This window comes from Geospiza fortis, unplaced genomic scaffold (assembly GCF_000277835.1).
Source record: "Geospiza fortis unplaced genomic scaffold, GeoFor_1.0 scaffold283, whole genome shotgun sequence".
Classification (NCBI taxonomy): domain Eukaryota; kingdom Metazoa; phylum Chordata; class Aves; order Passeriformes; family Thraupidae; genus Geospiza; species Geospiza fortis.
Genome location: NW_005054571.1, coordinates 423,453 through 439,429, shown reverse-complemented (window position 1 = coordinate 439,429; position 15,977 = coordinate 423,453). Strand labels below are relative to the sequence as shown.

The following is a 15,977-nucleotide window of genomic DNA, read 5'->3' as shown; positions in this document are numbered from 1 at the left end:
CTCTGCACTGCATGTCCCTGCAGCTCCCAGGAGTAGCTGCAGGCAGCTGGACAGGCACTGTGCTCACAGTCCTGTTGGCAGGTAATCCCATGGGTCACTGCCTTCTCCTGTCCTCACCTGGCTCTTTACTGCTCTCAGCCTTTCCCAGACAGTTCTGGGCCCAGCCCTTCACTCCTTTGGGCTGGCAGGATGTGGCACAGGGTACCTCCAGCATGTTACCCCTGTGCAGGGCTCCAGCTGCCACCTCAAGGACGCCCAGGGTGAAAGGACGAGCCCAAGCCTGTGGCCCCCAAGAGAGACAAGCAAATGGGGATAGTGGTGGCAGTTCTGTAGCTGGGACACATCACTCATGCTGGTGCCCTGGCACTGGAGGGGCATCACAGTGTATTCCCAGGCTGCCATGAGAACCATCAGGGAGGGTGTCAGTCCAAACCCAGCATCTTCCCAACACTAGTGAACCTGTAACAACCATATCATCTTCCCTTTCCACAGGCCACTTCCTGCCGAATCTGCCCTCCCAGTGTGAAGAACCTACTGTGGCCTGGCCTTCCTTGTCCCCTGATGCCTGGGTGCCCTGCCCCATTTGCCAGCTGCCCTTCAGTATGGCAGAGATGGAGCAACATGCCAGCAACTGCAGGGAGACACCAGGGGCCCTGTCCTCACCCCAGTGCCTGCAGTAGGAGAGTAGAGCTGGGGACAAACCCTGTGTCACCACCCCTGAGGGCTGAGCCTGCAGTACTCCAAGGGGCAGAGACACTGCAGCCCCTTGAACATCTGTGGCAAGGCTGGTGTGAGGATGGAGAAGGCACTTCCAGCCCCATGGCCAGGTTTGGTGGGGTCTGAAGCACTGTAATGGCAGAGGTTGCTACTGGAGAAGAATAAGTTCAAGGAGAAAAATAAGAAAGACAGAAATCTGCACTATGACTGCTTGGTGGTACTGCAGGGTCCCTGGGTGAGCATCCTGCCTTGGGACACCCTCTGTAGTTCAGTGATAGGGCAAGGAAGAGGTCGTGATTTTCCTCCCCTCAAGCCCTGATAAAGGTTCCAGTGCATATGGACTGTAGGAGGAAGAAGCCAGGAGCCCCAGAGCAGGTGAAAAATACACTTTATTTACAAGTAGAAACATTTAAAAATGCTGCCTCAGCTTCCCTGGGAGGAACAGGAGGACAGGGCAGGTGGGAGGGGTCCCACACACAGGGAGCAAAGGTGGTGGCCCAAGGGATGCTAAGTTTCACCTCTGTCCCTGTACCTGAGGCTGCAGAATATCCCTGGCGAGAGCTCAGCCCCTCCAGCTGCAGCCTGGTGCCAGCCCCTGCACCCCTATGTGTTTCCAGCCCTCAACATCTGTGCATCCCCTTGCCTTGGGTCCCGGAAGGGTTTAGGATGACAATGGGTACAGGAAGGGCACGGGGGCCTTGCCATGCCCAGGGCACCCCACAGTTGTCAGTGGGATATGCAAGGCAGTCGTGTGGGTGGCCCCACCTGTTCACCCTCAGTGCTCTTGGGCCCGGGGGGACAGGAAGAGGTGAGGGGGTGCAGGTGGGAGGCCAGGGCACAGCCAGCACACAGGGACTGGGGAAACCTCAGGATCGCTTGTCCTTGCGCGACTGGCGACTGGCCTGGAAAGGACAGAGCGAAGACAGGAGGTTAGGGACCATAAACATGACCGAGCCCCATGCTAGGACCTGCTGCTGCCATAGCACCCCAGGGACAGCAGGACTGTGCCCCTTGTCCCCATGGCCTGTATGAACCCAAGGCAGGAGCTGGGGGCACAGAGCCTGAGCTCAGCAGCGTGCCCAGGGGGTGAGGCAGTACGTACCTTGCCCTTTGGGGACTTGGCGGTGGCGATGCGGGACGAGCGGCGGGTGCCGCTGGAGGATGTGGGAGTGCTCCTCTGGGTGATTGCCCGGCGCAGCAGGCGTCTCCCCAGCTCCCTGGGGGTGTTGAGGATGCTGAACGCCATCGACTGGCGCCTCTGAGCCTGCAAAAGAGGGGCAGGACCATTAGCTCAGCGTGGGGCGGGACAGAGGGTCCCTCCTGATCCCTCTTTTTCCCTCTGAAACTTACTGGTGTGGCTGGGGCTCGCTGCTCACTGTCTTGACTGACCTGGGAGCCACTCTGCACACTGCGGTCCTGGGAGCTCTGGGGCCGTGGGAAGCAGCTGGTTGGCTTCTTGGACTGGAAAACAGGGGACCAGCTAGTACTGCCATCTGGGGGTCAGCCAGCTGTGGGGCTGGCAGCAACGAGGGAACTGAGGGGCTGCAGGGAGGGGATGTGATAGAGGGTAGCAGTGCCCAGGGAAGGCAGAAGGCTCAGGCTCAGCCCTTTGCCTCTGGAATGGCCTCCTTGCCAGCACGGGGAGCATCACGAGTACTAGACACACCACTGGATGCTGGGAATACTGGGCACTGGAATCCATGATCAATGGGAACATGTGGCAAATGGGAGTGTTACCCACAGGGCCACAGCACCTCCCTCAAAACTTGGAACACCTCTTGTTCCCAGTAGGAGCTGTGATGAGTTCCTTGTTCCCAGTAGGGTGCTGTGCTGGGGGACTGGGCTGAGCTCACCGGGGGGGTGTCAGGGCCCTGGTGGGTCTCCTCCGAGAGGCGCTTCCTCCGCTGCCGGGTGGTGATGCTGCTGGCCTGGCTGCTGCGCCGGCTGCCGGTGGCGATGGGCTGGGAAGACTGCCTGCTGCCACGTTGCAGCGTCTCTTCTGGGTCCCCCATCTTCACATCCTCATCCGTGATGGTTCCCAAGGAGGTGGAGGGCTGGGGAGGGGATGTGGAGATGTTGCTGAGGGGCACTGTCCGTTCCCACACCCCCTCCCAAACCCCAGTTCTGGACAAAGGGCTGCCTGACCTCCCCCTCCCGCCCCTTACCATGCTCTCTAGGGGGTAGCTGGTTTTCAGGTGGGGGGGGCGGGCCTGGTTCCGCCGCTGCAGCTCTGCAATGCGGTTCCAGTCATCCAGCTGCTCCGGCTCGTCCTGGCACATGCCCAGCTTCATGGTGCTCTGGCCTAAATCCAAAGCAAGGGTGAGGGGGGTTCCAGGTAAGACCTGAGTCCCCCAAGGCAGGGCAGAACCCCACAGACAGCAGTCCAAGTGCCTTCCCCGCCCATACACACCGAGGCTGGAGCTGCTGGTCCGCTGCAAGCGCAGGGAGCTACGGGTGACTGGTCGGTACCCAGGGAGGCCCAGCAGTACTGAATGGCCAGGGGTCTTCTCTGGGGAAGAGGCTTCCAGCTTTGCAAGACTTTCCTGGGAGGAGAAGCTGGTGAGGGAGCGGGTGGAGGCACCTGAGCGCAGACGGCCCTTAGCAGGGGAAGATGTTTTTGTGGACTGAGCCAATGGGATGTTCTTGATGCAGACGAGTTCCTCAGACTCTGCCTGTTTCTGGGAGAGAAAAATCCACAGATGGGTTTAGGTTGAACGGACTTTAAAGCTCATTTCCTTCCACCTCTTCCTTCCCTTGACTGGGACACCTTCCACTAGACCAGGCTGCTCTAAGCGGCATCCAGTCTGGCCTTGAACACTTCCAGGTATGGGGCAGTCACAGCTTCTCTAGGCAACCTCACAGGGAAGAATTTCTTCCCAATATCCCATCTAACCCTGCCCTCTGTCAATGGGAAGCCACTCCCTCTTGTCCTGTCACTCCAAGCCTATGTCCAAAGTCCCTCTCCAGGTCTCTTGGAGCCTCTTTAGACACTGGCAGGGGCTCTAAGGTCTTCCTGGAGCCTTCTTCTCCCCACTTTCTCAACCTATCTCCAGAGCAGAGGGACTTCAGCCTTTGGAGAGCTTCTGTGACCTCCTCTGTCCTTGCTCCAGCAACTCCATGTCATTCTGATGTTGGGGCCCCAGAGCTGGAAGCAGCTCTGCAGGTGGGGTCTCACCAGAGTGCAGCAGAGGGGCAAAATCCCCACACTGCACAGCTTCCCACTGTGCTGGGGGGGATCAGCTGAGGACATGGCTGGACTTTAGGCTGCCAGTGCCCATTGAACAGGTCATGTTCAGCTTTTCAGTTCCCAGCCTGCTGGGTCCCTCTGCAGTGCTGCTCCTGATCCCTGCATTCCCCAGCAGGGGCCCCCTGCTCACATCTGTCATGGTGATGTTGATGGTGGTGCGGTGCCGGGCAGAGCGGGTCTTGCAGCCGGAGTCGAGCGAGAAGTCTCCCGGGAAGTTGGCGCTGCTCTGGAGCTGTGACCGCGTTGCAGAGAGGATGGGAGTAAAGTAGAGACTCTCCAGGGATGACTTCCTCTGGGGCAGCCGCTGAGACAGCAGTGACTCTTCACTGTCTGACGGCGCCACTGAGACTTCCAGCTGAGAGCTGGTAGCCTTCCTGCAGAGACAGGGAACGAGGGTAGCACCAGCAGGCTGGCCATCGGGAACGGTGGATTTTTGGGGTGCTGGAAGCAGATTGATCTGGTACCTGGGGGAGCTGAGCTGCTGTGCTTCATCGAGGCTATCAGTGCTCTGGTCAGCCACACTCTCGAAGGAAGCCTCATGTCCCTTTACTGTGGCAGTCTTCCCCTGGAACTTCCTGAGTTCCTGCACCTGAATGGGAAGCAGGGAGGAATGGATGGATGTATCCTCCAAGTGAGGTGGTGATGGAAGCAAGGACAAGGAGGGTGAAGCTCAACTATGCCATACCCACCTGAGCTTCCAGGCTGCAGATCTGGCTGGTAAGATTCTTGCAGCTCATCTCAGACTCCTTGGCCTGCAGGATGCTCTGCTGTAGCTCCTTGGCCAGCCTCTCTGATTTGCTCTGAAGCTCTGTGTTCTCTTTCTGCAGGTGCTCCATGGCCTTCAGCTTCTCTGATAGCTCCTGGTTCTGCTGCTTCTTGGCATCGTAATGACTTTTTGCCTTCTCCATCTAGGATATAAAGCAGAGGAATCCTGTCAAGCTTCCCAGCAGTGTCAGGGACAGCAGGGCAATACTAGCCCCCAGCATACCTGCCCTTTGTAGTGCTCAGCTGCCTGCTCCTTCTGGGTGAGCTGCACCTGCAGCTCTGCCACCTTCTCCTGATGGCTTGTGACTGCTGCCTGCAGCTCCCCTTCAAGTGCCTGTGGGCAGGGAAGAGACTGGCTTAGAGGCAACCCAGGCAAGCCCCCTGGCAGCACCAACAGCTCCAGGGCTCAGCCCCCAGGTTTTTGGTCCCTCTTTACTTTAACTCTCTGCTGCTGGGTCCAGGTGGCCTTCTCATGCTGAGTCAGCTTTTTATTCAGCTCGTCCACCTGGAAGAAAGAACATGGCTTGGTGAGACCAGCTCCAGGCACAAAACTACAATCTTCCTGTGGAGGAGCACAGCCCCTCCTCTCTAGCCAGCTCTAGAGCACAATGAAGAAATTTCCTGCCACAGGGCGACTGCTCAGCACCGCCCACTGCCAAGGAAGATCCCAGAACATGGCAAGGTGACAGTCACCCACCCCATGTTAATCCTTACAGCAAGGCTGGCTCGAACTACCCAAGCATAAGGAGCAGCCACGGGCTGGAAGCAAAGCCTGTGTTAAGTTCCCAGTGCCCAAGCACTTGCAACCTGGAGTCCCACAGGTCATCCAGCACTCCTGACACAGGTAGCTGGCTGCAGCAAGTTCTGGCCTGGCCATGCTCTCCCTGCTCCAGGGATGCTCAGCCCCCTGCTCATAGCCACAAGGTCTCTGCAGAGTCCTGGGCAGCTCTGGCTGGGACTGGACAGGGAAATGTGACTTTTCCAGCATTGTTTCCCAAGTGCTAACTCCTACCACATCTGAGATCAATGCTGCTCTAGCCACATCTGGCCCATGCTGTCTGAGCACAGCTGTTCCTATCGGTTGTGCCAAGAGCTGGGCCTTGGTTAAAGGTGGGGGGAGGAGCCATTCCAGCACTGAGACAGTCCTATGCTGAGGAGCCCTGCATGCTCCTGGCAGCCACCTGCTGCGTGTGCTGCCATGGGGCATGTGAGAAGCCATGCCAAGTTGCAGGCACTAATGTGAGGGAGCAGGTGGCAGGATGGGAGCCCAGTTGCTACCCCCTGGAGGTGACGGTGCCCAGAGACTTGGAGCCAAGTGCCCCATGGCTGGGTCTGTGCTGTGAACAGTTCACAGGACTGCACAGTACACAGTTCACAGTACAGTACAGAGGAGAGGGTGGCTCCAGCAGGAAGTGACAAACAAGGAGGGCTGTGCACTTTCACTGAGCAGCCAGCTCTTGGTGTGTGTTCCCTGCTTAGTTTGATCCTTCTGGATTATCTCCAACTGCTCCACCCACAAGCACAAAAAGTAGAGGTGAGTACACAGCTGAGACATAGGCTGTTTTTCATACAATCACGGAGTCATTTAGGTTGGAAAAGCCCTCTGAGACTGAGTGCACTGCCAAGACCACCACTAATCCATGTCCACATGTCTGTTAAATCCCTCCAGGGAGAGGGACTCTACCACTGCCATGGGCAGGCTGTGCCAGGGCTGGACAACCCTTTCAGGGAAGGAATTTTTTCCTACTAGCCAACCTAAGCCTCCCCAGGCACAACTTGAAACTATTTCCTATTGTCATGCCATTTGTTAACTGGCAGAACAAGTTACCTGGGAGACCCCCATCTGGCTGCATCCCCTTTTCAGGGAGCTGTTTCACCCTTTCAGGGGAGAGACAGACCCCCCCAAGCCTCCTTTTCTCCAGGCTTAGCCCCCCTCCCAACTCCCTTAGCTGCTGCTTATCAGAGTGGTGCTCCAGATCATTCCCCAGCATTGCTGCCCTTCTCTGGAAACACTCCAGGACCTGAATGTGACAGTCCCTTTCACACCTAGAAATGTGTCCCACACCCCTAGTCCCTGTGCTGAGCAGGACATGGATTCAGGGGTGTGCAGAAGGCTGAACACATCCCTTTTCCAGGAGGGCTCCCCCATCCACACCCCTCCTGCTGGGAGTGGAACCCCTACCTGACTTGTCAGTCTCTGCGTCTCTTCCAGGAGCTTCTTCCTCTCTTCCAAGGCTGCCGCCTTGCTGCTCTCATACTCCTGCAGGGCCCGCTCCTTTTCTGCCAGCTGCTCCCGCAGCGACGGCACCTCGGCTGCCTCCAGCTTGGCCTGCGCTAGCTCGCCTTGCAGCGTGGACACAGCTTTTGCTCTCTGCTCCAGGTCCTGGCGCTGCTGGCTTTCTAGGGAGGCATGCCTGGCCCGAGCGCTGTCGAGCTCCTGCTGCAGAGCAGCCACGAGCTGCTCCTTCTGTAGGCACTTGTCCTGGCAGACCTTTGCCTCCTGCCGCAGCTCATCCTCCCGCTCGCTCTGGCTATGGCGGTCCCTCTTCAGGGCCTCAATGGTCATCCGCTGCTTCTCCATCTCGTCCTGGCACCGCTGCACCTCCACCTTCATCAGTGAGCACCTCTCGGCTGCACGGGAGGCTGCAGTGGCCATCTCAGTCTGCAGCACCCGCAGCCTCTCCTCCAGCTTCTTGCTCTTCTCCGACTCAGCCAGGATCAGGCGCTTCAGCTCCTTGCTCTCCCCTTCCTTCTCTTTCACCTGGTGATGGAGGATGGAGACCTCCTGCTCCAGGCTGCTGATCAGGCTGTTCTTCCTCTCCATCTCCTGGACACACTGGGACACTTGTTCCTTCCAGCTCTCCTTCTCTTGCACAACACAGCGGAGGGACACCAGCTCCTTCTCTGCAATCCGCAGCTGATCCATGGTGCCTTCCAACTCCTTGGACTTGAGCTTCTCCTGGGACAGCTGCTGGGAGACTCCCTCCAGTGCCTCAGCAGCTCTCTGGGCATCCGCCTCCAGCTTGGCCACACGCTGAGCTGCTGCTTGCTCTGCCACAGCCATCTTCTCCTGAAGGGATGAAATCTCGGCCCTTAGCTTCTGCTCCTCATTCTCCTTCTCCTTTGCCCATGACTGAGCGCTGGACAAGTCAGCCTGGAGGCCAGCCAGCTGCTCTGCCTGGGCCTCCAGCCCAGCCACCTTCTCCTGCTCAGCCTGCAGCTGCTGACAGGTCCGGCTGTGTTCCCGGCTCAGCGCCTGCATCTCCTCCTTCAGCCGCCTGCTCTCCTCGTCCTCCCCTCGGGCAGCAGGAGAGGCTCCCACGGGCTGCTCCCGGCTCTCCTGTGACACCTGGCGTGTGGCCAGCTCCTCACCCTGCTCTGGCAGGGCTGGCTCCAGACCCTGAACCAGCTGCTGTCTCTCTGCCTCCAGCTCAGCGATCCTGGCCAGGTTGCCTTCCAGGCACTCAGCTGCCCGTCTCTTCTCGTCCTCCAATATTCCCTCAGTGTTCCGCAGGGATTCCTCCAGGAAGAGCAGCTGCTCCTGCAGGCGGCTGTTCTCCCGGGCCAGCTTCTCCCTCTCAGCCAGCCTCTGCTGGCTCTCCTTCAGCCTGCCCTCCAGCTCCTGCAGCTGGGCTTTCAGTGCCTCTGCTGCCACTCCCTGCTGCCGTTGGGCACCCAGCTCCAGGATCTGGGCTTCCAGTTCGCCCACCCTGCAGCTCAGCGCAGCCTTCTCCTCGTCCCCGGCCTGCAGCTGGCTGCTGAGGGATGTGTTGGCCTGCTGGAGCTGTCGCAGGGCAGAGTCCCTTTCCCGCAGGGCCTGCTCGTGCTGGGCGCTCAGGGCAGCCAGCCGCTCAGCCTGCTCCTCGGCAGCCCGCGCCTGCTGGTCTCGCTTCAGCCTCTCCTGGGCCCGCTGGCTCTCAGAGAGGGAGCTCTGGAGGCTGGTGACAAGGTTGTCCAGCTGTTGCTTCTCCTCCTCCAGCTGCTGCTTCTCCTCCTCCAGCTGCAGTCCTTTGGCCGTGAGGCTGGACACTTCCTGCTTCAGCTCCTCCAGCTGGCAAACAGAAGAGCAGGGAGACTGTATTGGGTCTTACTGAGACAGAGACATAGTGCTGCTCAGCAGTACCCAAAACACCGGTGTGTTATCAACACCTTTCCGGCTACCCATGCAAAGCACAGCACTGTGAAAGCTTCCAAGGGAAAATGAACTCTTAATCCCCCCAGCCAGGGTCTGGGAGTGGGCAAGATCCTGGGAGTGGGCACAGTAAGGCCAACTGACACAAATTAACCAAAGGGATATTCCACACCATATGATGTCAGCTCAGATATAAAAGCTAAGGGACGTGGGAGGAATAGAGGGCAGTCATTATTTTAGTGTTTGCCTTCTGGAGCAGACACTACACATGCTGAAGCCCTGCTTCCCAGGAAGTGTCTAAACATCACTCGCTGATGGGAAGTAGAGATTAGCTTTTCTCTTTGCTTATGCACACACAAACTTTCACTCTTTTTGCTTTAGTAAATTGCCTTATCTCAGCCTACTAGTTATTTTCCATCTTATTTCTCTCTCCCCTATCCTGCTAGGAAGGGGAGTGATACCAGAGCTTGGTGGGTGCCTGGTGCCCAGCCAAGGCCAGATGACTACAGGGACAAAAAATGCACCCCCTAGGTGTTACTCAAGCTGCAGCCAACATGCTCACCAGAGCCCCATGTGCTGCATCCCACTGGGAGCTGCCCAGTGCCTGCCTTCCCTCTCATCGCACCCCCAGGGCACCTTGCTTTTCCCTCAGCCTTGTGCCACTCTGCTCCCTTGGAACAAACACCTTCTTTTCACCATGCAGGAGATGCTCTCTTCACAACCAGTTCGTATTGTGGCAGGCTGGGGAAGCCACCAGCTCCCTGGCAGCAGGATTTGCAAATTCAGTCCAAAAGGAGCTCTCCCAGAGTGCTCAGCCCCACATCCCCTATCCAGCAGCAGAGAGCAACAGGCTCTGCCCCACATGGCTTTGCCATGCATATCCTGGCACCTGCTGCTCTCTCCAACTGGAATTGTTTACCATTCAAGCCCTTGAAGCTGCAGGAGCCCCAATGTACCTTCAAAATGTCCCCCATGACTTCTCCCTTCTCCTGGGTACTGCACTCCTCCAGCTTGGCCAACTGGTCCTCCAGCATAGAAATCTTTCCCTGTAGAATCTCGATTTTCTCTTCTGAGCATTTCTGGAGACAGAGATGGGACTGAGCATGGTGCAAGACAGAAGAGCCAACCAAGCAAGCACAGCAGCCCGTCCCACCCCGGGGAACCCTTCCTTAGTTTCAGGGAGAGGCTTCCCACAGGAGCTGACAGTTACACAGCTTCTCCCTGTGTGCTGGCAAAAATGGGCAGGAGGGCTCCTGGCTGCTGCACCCTGCTTGCAGTTGGCATGTCCCCCAGCTGGGGGGGACCGTGGGGAAGCTACAGGGGGCACCCACCACCCCCCAAGCCCCCTGACCTTATCCTGCAGGGCTGCATGCAGCTCCTTCTCCAGCTGCCGCTGCTTTTCCTGCGACTGTGCCATGGCACTGTTGTGCTCCTCTGAGAGCTCATTCAGGGCTCGTTGCAGCTGGACCATATTGCTGGCGATCTCCCGCAGCTGCCAATGAAAATCCACCCAGTCCAGAAGAGAGGCAGAGTGTGCCTTTGCTGTTCAGGGCTCTGCCCACTCCCCATTCCCAAGAGCTGCAGCACACATGGGCATCCTGGGTTCTGGGTGTTCACCACATGCAGGCAGCTCCACCCAGCTGCCATTCCCCCACCACAGTTCCTATTTGGATCAGGATCCAGAGCCCAAGGCAGGCTCGGTCACTGGGTCAAAGACTGCATTAGCAGAACCATAAACATCCCAGCATCCAGCACTGCCATCAAATCCTCCCCCCAGGCTCCATCACAACCAGCTGGGCTGTGGGGACACAGAGAGGACACTGCACCCCATACCTTGAAGGAAAGATCCCCATTCTCCTCGGAGAGCTGGTTGATTTTTCGGTCCATCTGGGCTTTTTCAGTCTTCAGGTCCTGGCACTGCCTGAAGGCCTCGTGCAGGCGCCCCACCAGGCTGTGGGAAAGGAGGTGCTTAAGGAGGCAGTGCATGCTGGCAGCAGGCAAGGATATCACCAGGGATCGCTCCTGCTGGATATTGCCACGGAAACTAAAGGTTCCAAGGGATCTCCATGCCCTGCTGTGACTCTACCATCAATCCAGCTCTAAAACTGGGTCCCAACAGGTGGCAAAGCAGAGTAGAGATAAGCAATATTTGTGCTTTGCAGAAGCCAAACTGCTCCAAACTGAGAGCAGAGGCAGCTGTGGGACTTCAGCCACCCCCCTGCAAAGGGAAATAAGTGAGGAAAGGACAAAAAAAGACATGGCACTTCCAGTGGAGGTTGGGCAGCCTTCCCAAGTAAACAATGGCACAGGGACAGAGCAAAGACCAGGATGCAGCGTGACAGGTGATTTCAAGTGTGTGACAAAGCCCAGTACATGGGATCAAAGTAAAGGCCTGGGAAATGGGCTAGAGTCAGGAGTTCCAGAATCACCCTGAAAGCTTCCCCTTTTTACAGGGAAGGTGAGACCCACAAGGGCAGCACACCCTTTTCACATAACAGGAATAGCTGCTCCCATGCAGGGTTTGGGTTAAGAGTGGGCTGTTAGAACAGGCTGCATGGTTTGGGACTGGATGCATTCCCACTGCAATAAAAATGGGCTGCAGGCCATAACTGCCCTGAGGGCATTGGCAATGTGATGGTGGCACAGCTGTGTCAGGAGCTGATCCCACAGCGTGGGCAACAAGGGAGGAGGGGATTCTGTCCCTCTCTGGTGGGACCCCATCTGCAGAGCTGCCTCTGGTGGGGTCCTCAGTATCACGAGGATGTGGAGCTACTGGGGCAAGTCCAGAGAAGATGCTCCAAGGGCTGCTGGAGCCCCTCTGCTCTGGAGACAGACTTGGAGAGACCTGGGGTGTTCAGCCTGGAGTTGAGAAGGCTCTGGGGACACCACAGAGCACCTTCCAGCACCTAAAGGGGCTCCAAGACAGCCAGAGAGGGACTTTGGACAAGAGTCTGGAGTGACAGGACAAGAGGGAATGGTCTCCCACTGACAGAGGGCAGGGTTAAATCGGATATTGGGCAGAAATTCTTCTTTGAGAGGGTGATGAAGCCCTGGCACAGGTTGTCTAGAGAAGCTGTGGCTGCCCCATCCCTGGAAGGGATTCAAGGCCAGGTAGGAGGGGGCTTGGAGCAACCTGGTCTAGTGGAAGGTGGCTCTGCCCATGGCAGGGTATTTCAGCTAAATGAGCTTTAAATTCCCTTCCAACCCAGCCCCTTTTTTGACTCTGTGCCTGCTGTCTTCTCCTCAGCAGCAGAGAACAAGGTGGTTTGCTTTCTCCCCTGTTTCATGCACTGCTAGGGAAGAGACAGACAACATAGAGTTGGGGATGTGAGTGAAAAGGTCCCACCTAGGAGGAAGGAGTGCATGTTCCTGGAGGATTACCTCTCGTTCTTCTCCCTCAGCTCCTCCATTTCTTTGGGCTCCAGCAGGTCTTCAGCTTGCTTCTCATTGAGCTTTACCAAGCGATCAATCTGCTGCTGCATCCTGGTGATCTGAGCATCTGGGAAAGGGGGCAAGAAAGGGCCCATTACCAACTTTTCATGTCATCTGAAGCCCCCACAACAGCATTTCTGCACAGAAACCCTCTGCAGCAGGACATCAAAGAGCTGGGCTACCAGTGCTGCTGCTCAGCATAGGTGTTGCTTCAGTCATGGCTTTGTTGCCCAGGATATATAAGGGAATACAAGATGGAAGAAGGAACCTGGAGTCTCACTTGTGGCATGGCAGAATGGACCATGCATGAGCAGAGTTGTGGTGGGGTCACAAAAGAAAAGTCAGAGAAACATGGGGAGATCTCTGCCCCAGAGCCCTCCCTGCACCCCAGGATGTGCTGGTACTGACCCTTCTCCATGACGAGCTTGTGATTCTCCACCACCTCCACCTCCAGCTCTTCCTGTTTCTTTCTCTCAAAAGCCAGCTGCACCTTGAGCCTCTGCAGCTGAAACTGGGGGGTCTGCATGATGTCCCCCATGGGCGAAGACTGAGTGCTGGGCAAGCTGCAGAGAGACACACACAAGCTGGATTACCCTGAGCCAGCCCAGGCCCCATGCAGCCAGACCCACTGTGCTACCCGCATCTCTGGGGCAGGCTCTCCTGCCTGGATCCCCAAGGAACTGCTGCCTTAAAAATCTAGGAACAAAACAACACACATACAAAACAATTTCCATAAAGGAGGTAATATAAAGCTGGTCTTCAATTGGAGGCCTCCAGGGGCAAATATGGAAAAATGCCTCCACTTGGAGACATGGTTTAGTGGTGGCCTTGGCAGTGCCGAGGGCACAGCTGGACTTGATGGTCTCAGAGGGCTTTTCCAACCCGAACAATTCCATGATTCTAAAAGGAGCTGGAGCCCAAGCTCACCTCCATCATCCATCCCCACATCATGCCGGAGCAACGTGCAGCAGGAGAGCACCAAAGCAGAGCAGGGCATTCTGGGGAGTCAGCGTGCAGCCTGGCTACACCTGCAGGTCCCCAAAGCTCCCCCACCCACCCCTCCCTTCCTCCATTTCCCCCGGCAGCCAGGAGGCAGGGCACGTACTTGGTGCTGGGGAAGGCAGCGATCCTCTGCAGCTCCAGGAAACGCACCTCTCTCTTGGAAGGGAGAGAGAACAGTGGGGAATGTTCCTCAGAGCTGCTGCTGGACACACTGGACAAGGGCGGCTCTGCTGGAAATAAAAAGGGAGAAGAAGGCTGCCATCTTTAATATCTAAGAGGCTGAGCAGCTAAAATCTCAGGGTCACAGGAACCACAAATTCCAGTAGGGATGGAATAGCCAACTGAGGAAGCCAAAAACCTGCCCTACATCCTCATCCCCCCTGCTCCACAGGCCTTCCCCAGCAACTCTGCTCCCACAAGACTCCCAGCATCCCACCTGCTCCTCTCCTCCAGGGAAAGGCTGAGGTACTGCTGAGTAGGAAGAGCCAGCAGGTCCTGAGGTAGCCCTACTCTTGGGAGTTTACAGGGGACTGTTTTGTCCCTGAGCACATCTGGGTTGTGCAGCTGCCTTTACAGCTGGGCAGCTACAGCAGCACAAACAGGAGGAAAAGCCAGGGCAGCACTTACCTCTCCTCTGCAGAAATGGCTCCAGATTCTCATTCAGGCACTCCTCGTTATCCAGCACAAATTTGACGATTGATGCCAGTTCAACCTGTGTTGGAGGAGCTGCAGAGTTAGTGGCTCTGCTGCAGGTCACAGGCAGCACCACAGCAGGCGTGGGGCAGCTCCCTGCCTGCCTGTGCTGCTGCCCACACTTGCCTGCCACAAGCTTTTGATAGTCCAAAACCACCGGTGAGCACCACAGTGCCCACTCCACACCGTCTTTCAGTGAGACCCAGGAGTGCAAGTCCCAGAGCACCTTCCCCCAAACGAACCACTGCTTCCCCCTGCACCCCAGATCCAGAGGAGGAATCCCAAAGGGATTACCTGGGTCTTGTAGTCAAATTCATTCCAGTCCCCAGAGTCCTTGGAACTCATGGAGGTGTGATACAGGAGCAGCACGGCCACCTGAGCAAGGCAGGAAAAGCATGAGTAACCCCAGGCCAGTCACAAGCACATTGGTGCCATCTGGGACTAAAACACACCACACAGTTACCTTCGCCAGGGCCAGCTCCTCTCCATCCAGGAGTTTCTGTGCAGAGACAAGGTTTTCTGCAGCCACTTTGTGCCGGCAGTGCTCTGCAACATGAAGCAGAATTCCCAGTCACACAGGAGCCACTGGGCACACTGCCTCTCCTGAGGTGGCACTCATGGCCAGGAGGGCACTGTAATGCATCCCCAGGGAGAAGGGACATGGGGCAGGATGGGCTCCAGAGCTGAGATTCCCGTGGTCAGCCTTGGCCATTAACTCTGACCAACTTTCATTCCCCTCCCTGGAATTCCACCCTAAATCCCAGCCTCCCCACCTTGGCATCTCCCCTCCAAATCAGCACAAACAGAGAGCTCCATCTCTGGGTGGGATATGAGGTGGGATATGGTGTCTTCCCTTGAGGAAAGGCTCAGCAAGAGTGTGAGATACTTCCCATTTCCCCTCCCAGGATTTCTGCTTGGGTAAAGGTTTTCAACTGGGATTTGAAGAGCAGGTATCCAACTAGGAAAACTGCTCCAGGCAGCATCACCAGAATAGCCACTGGCACCCTGCCCTTCACACCCAGGACCTCCTTTGCTCTGAACCCAGGCTCTGATAAGGATTTCCATCTGGAAGCTTTCCCTTCCACAGGCTGCTGCAGGAAAGCTGCTGGCACCTCACAAAGATGCTGATGTGGGGTGAGGGGGTCACTTTGAGGAGAGGAAGCTGCAGACAGCAGTCTAGACTCTCTCAGAGGTCAGGGGCACTGAGCAGGGACAGTCGCTTTCCCCAGCACCAGCGGAGGGTCTTACTCTGCAGGAATCCATGGATGAAGGAGATCTTCTCTGGCAGTGGCTGCTCCAGCACAGACTCCCCCTCCTTGCTCCCGAGGCTGGAAGAGTGCAAGGTTTGCATTAACTCCTTCTGGAGGGATTAGACCAACGCTGAGTTTTGTGCAGCAGGGTTTGCTGAGCCAGGGCTGGCTCTGGGGCGCTGCTCTGCCTTCTGCCCCCACACCAGGGCCAGCAGAGCCAGGACCAACCACACAGAGCAGAATCTCCTGGAATCCCCCTGCTGGAGCCAGACAGCCAACATCCCCCTGGCACTGCTTCCTATTCTGCCTGCCAGCAGAGCCACAGGGAGCTTGTGGTGGCCCCACTGCCCGGGAAGCACCACAGGGGCCAGTCCGTGCATGCAGCCTCAGGCTTTTCTTGCTGGATTTTGGGAAGCTGAAGCTTCCTGTTGCACTTATTTGCAACTACACTCTTCCTGAGCAGCCACCAGTTCATGGAATATCTTGAGTTGGAGGAGACCCACAAAGGTCATTGAACCCAACTGCAGCTCAGAAATGGCATGCCCAAAGCCCACACCAATCATGCTTGACCAGCACTGCTTCAGTACTGTCACTTACTCCCAATGTGCCAAAAACAAGAACCTGGCCTGGGACAGGGGCTGCCACGAGGATTTGCTCCTCCTCACAGACTTCCTCTTGTGCCACCAGGAGCTCTCAGATCAGCCAGCTGCTGTGGCAGGGGGCCCCCCGCCCCCCCCCC

At 57.0% G+C, this 15,977-nt stretch overlaps 1 protein-coding gene across 3 annotated transcripts in view; it reads right to left on the bottom strand.

Moving 5' to 3' along the window:
- Window positions 1–1,086: 1,086 nt before the first annotated feature.
- NUMA1 (nuclear mitotic apparatus protein 1) overlaps window positions 1,087–15,977 on the bottom strand; it is a 19,315-nt gene continuing 4,424 nt past the window's right edge. The window contains exons 4-25 of one of the 3 annotated variants that reach the window (XM_031064214.1): window positions 15,237–15,316; window positions 14,452–14,534; window positions 14,283–14,363; window positions 13,923–14,007; window positions 13,399–13,525; window positions 12,702–12,856; window positions 12,243–12,360; window positions 10,695–10,812; window positions 10,213–10,353; window positions 9,818–9,940; window positions 6,912–8,780; window positions 5,166–5,234; window positions 4,953–5,063; window positions 4,654–4,872; window positions 4,429–4,553; window positions 4,095–4,338; window positions 3,128–3,395; window positions 2,883–3,019; window positions 2,571–2,771; window positions 2,068–2,178; window positions 1,820–1,981; window positions 1,087–1,619 (exon numbers count right to left, since the gene is read on the bottom strand). In XM_031064214.1, coding sequence (XP_030920074.1) covers window positions 1,584–1,619; window positions 1,820–1,981; window positions 2,068–2,178; window positions 2,571–2,771; window positions 2,883–3,019; window positions 3,128–3,395; window positions 4,095–4,338; window positions 4,429–4,553; window positions 4,654–4,872; window positions 4,953–5,063; window positions 5,166–5,234; window positions 6,912–8,780; window positions 9,818–9,940; window positions 10,213–10,353; window positions 10,695–10,812; window positions 12,243–12,360; window positions 12,702–12,856; window positions 13,399–13,525; window positions 13,923–14,007; window positions 14,283–14,363; window positions 14,452–14,534; window positions 15,237–15,316 — 4,663 coding nt within the window. In that variant the 3' untranslated portion in view covers window positions 1,087–1,583. The remainder of the gene's footprint in view (window positions 1,620–1,819; window positions 1,982–2,067; window positions 2,179–2,570; window positions 2,772–2,882; window positions 3,020–3,127; window positions 3,396–4,094; window positions 4,339–4,428; window positions 4,554–4,653; window positions 4,873–4,952; window positions 5,064–5,165; window positions 5,235–6,911; window positions 8,781–9,817; window positions 9,941–10,212; window positions 10,354–10,694; window positions 10,813–12,242; window positions 12,361–12,701; window positions 12,857–13,398; window positions 13,526–13,922; window positions 14,008–14,282; window positions 14,364–14,451; window positions 14,535–15,236; window positions 15,317–15,977) is intronic. The other 2 variants (XM_031064215.1, XM_031064216.1) reach the window with 2 other exon arrangements.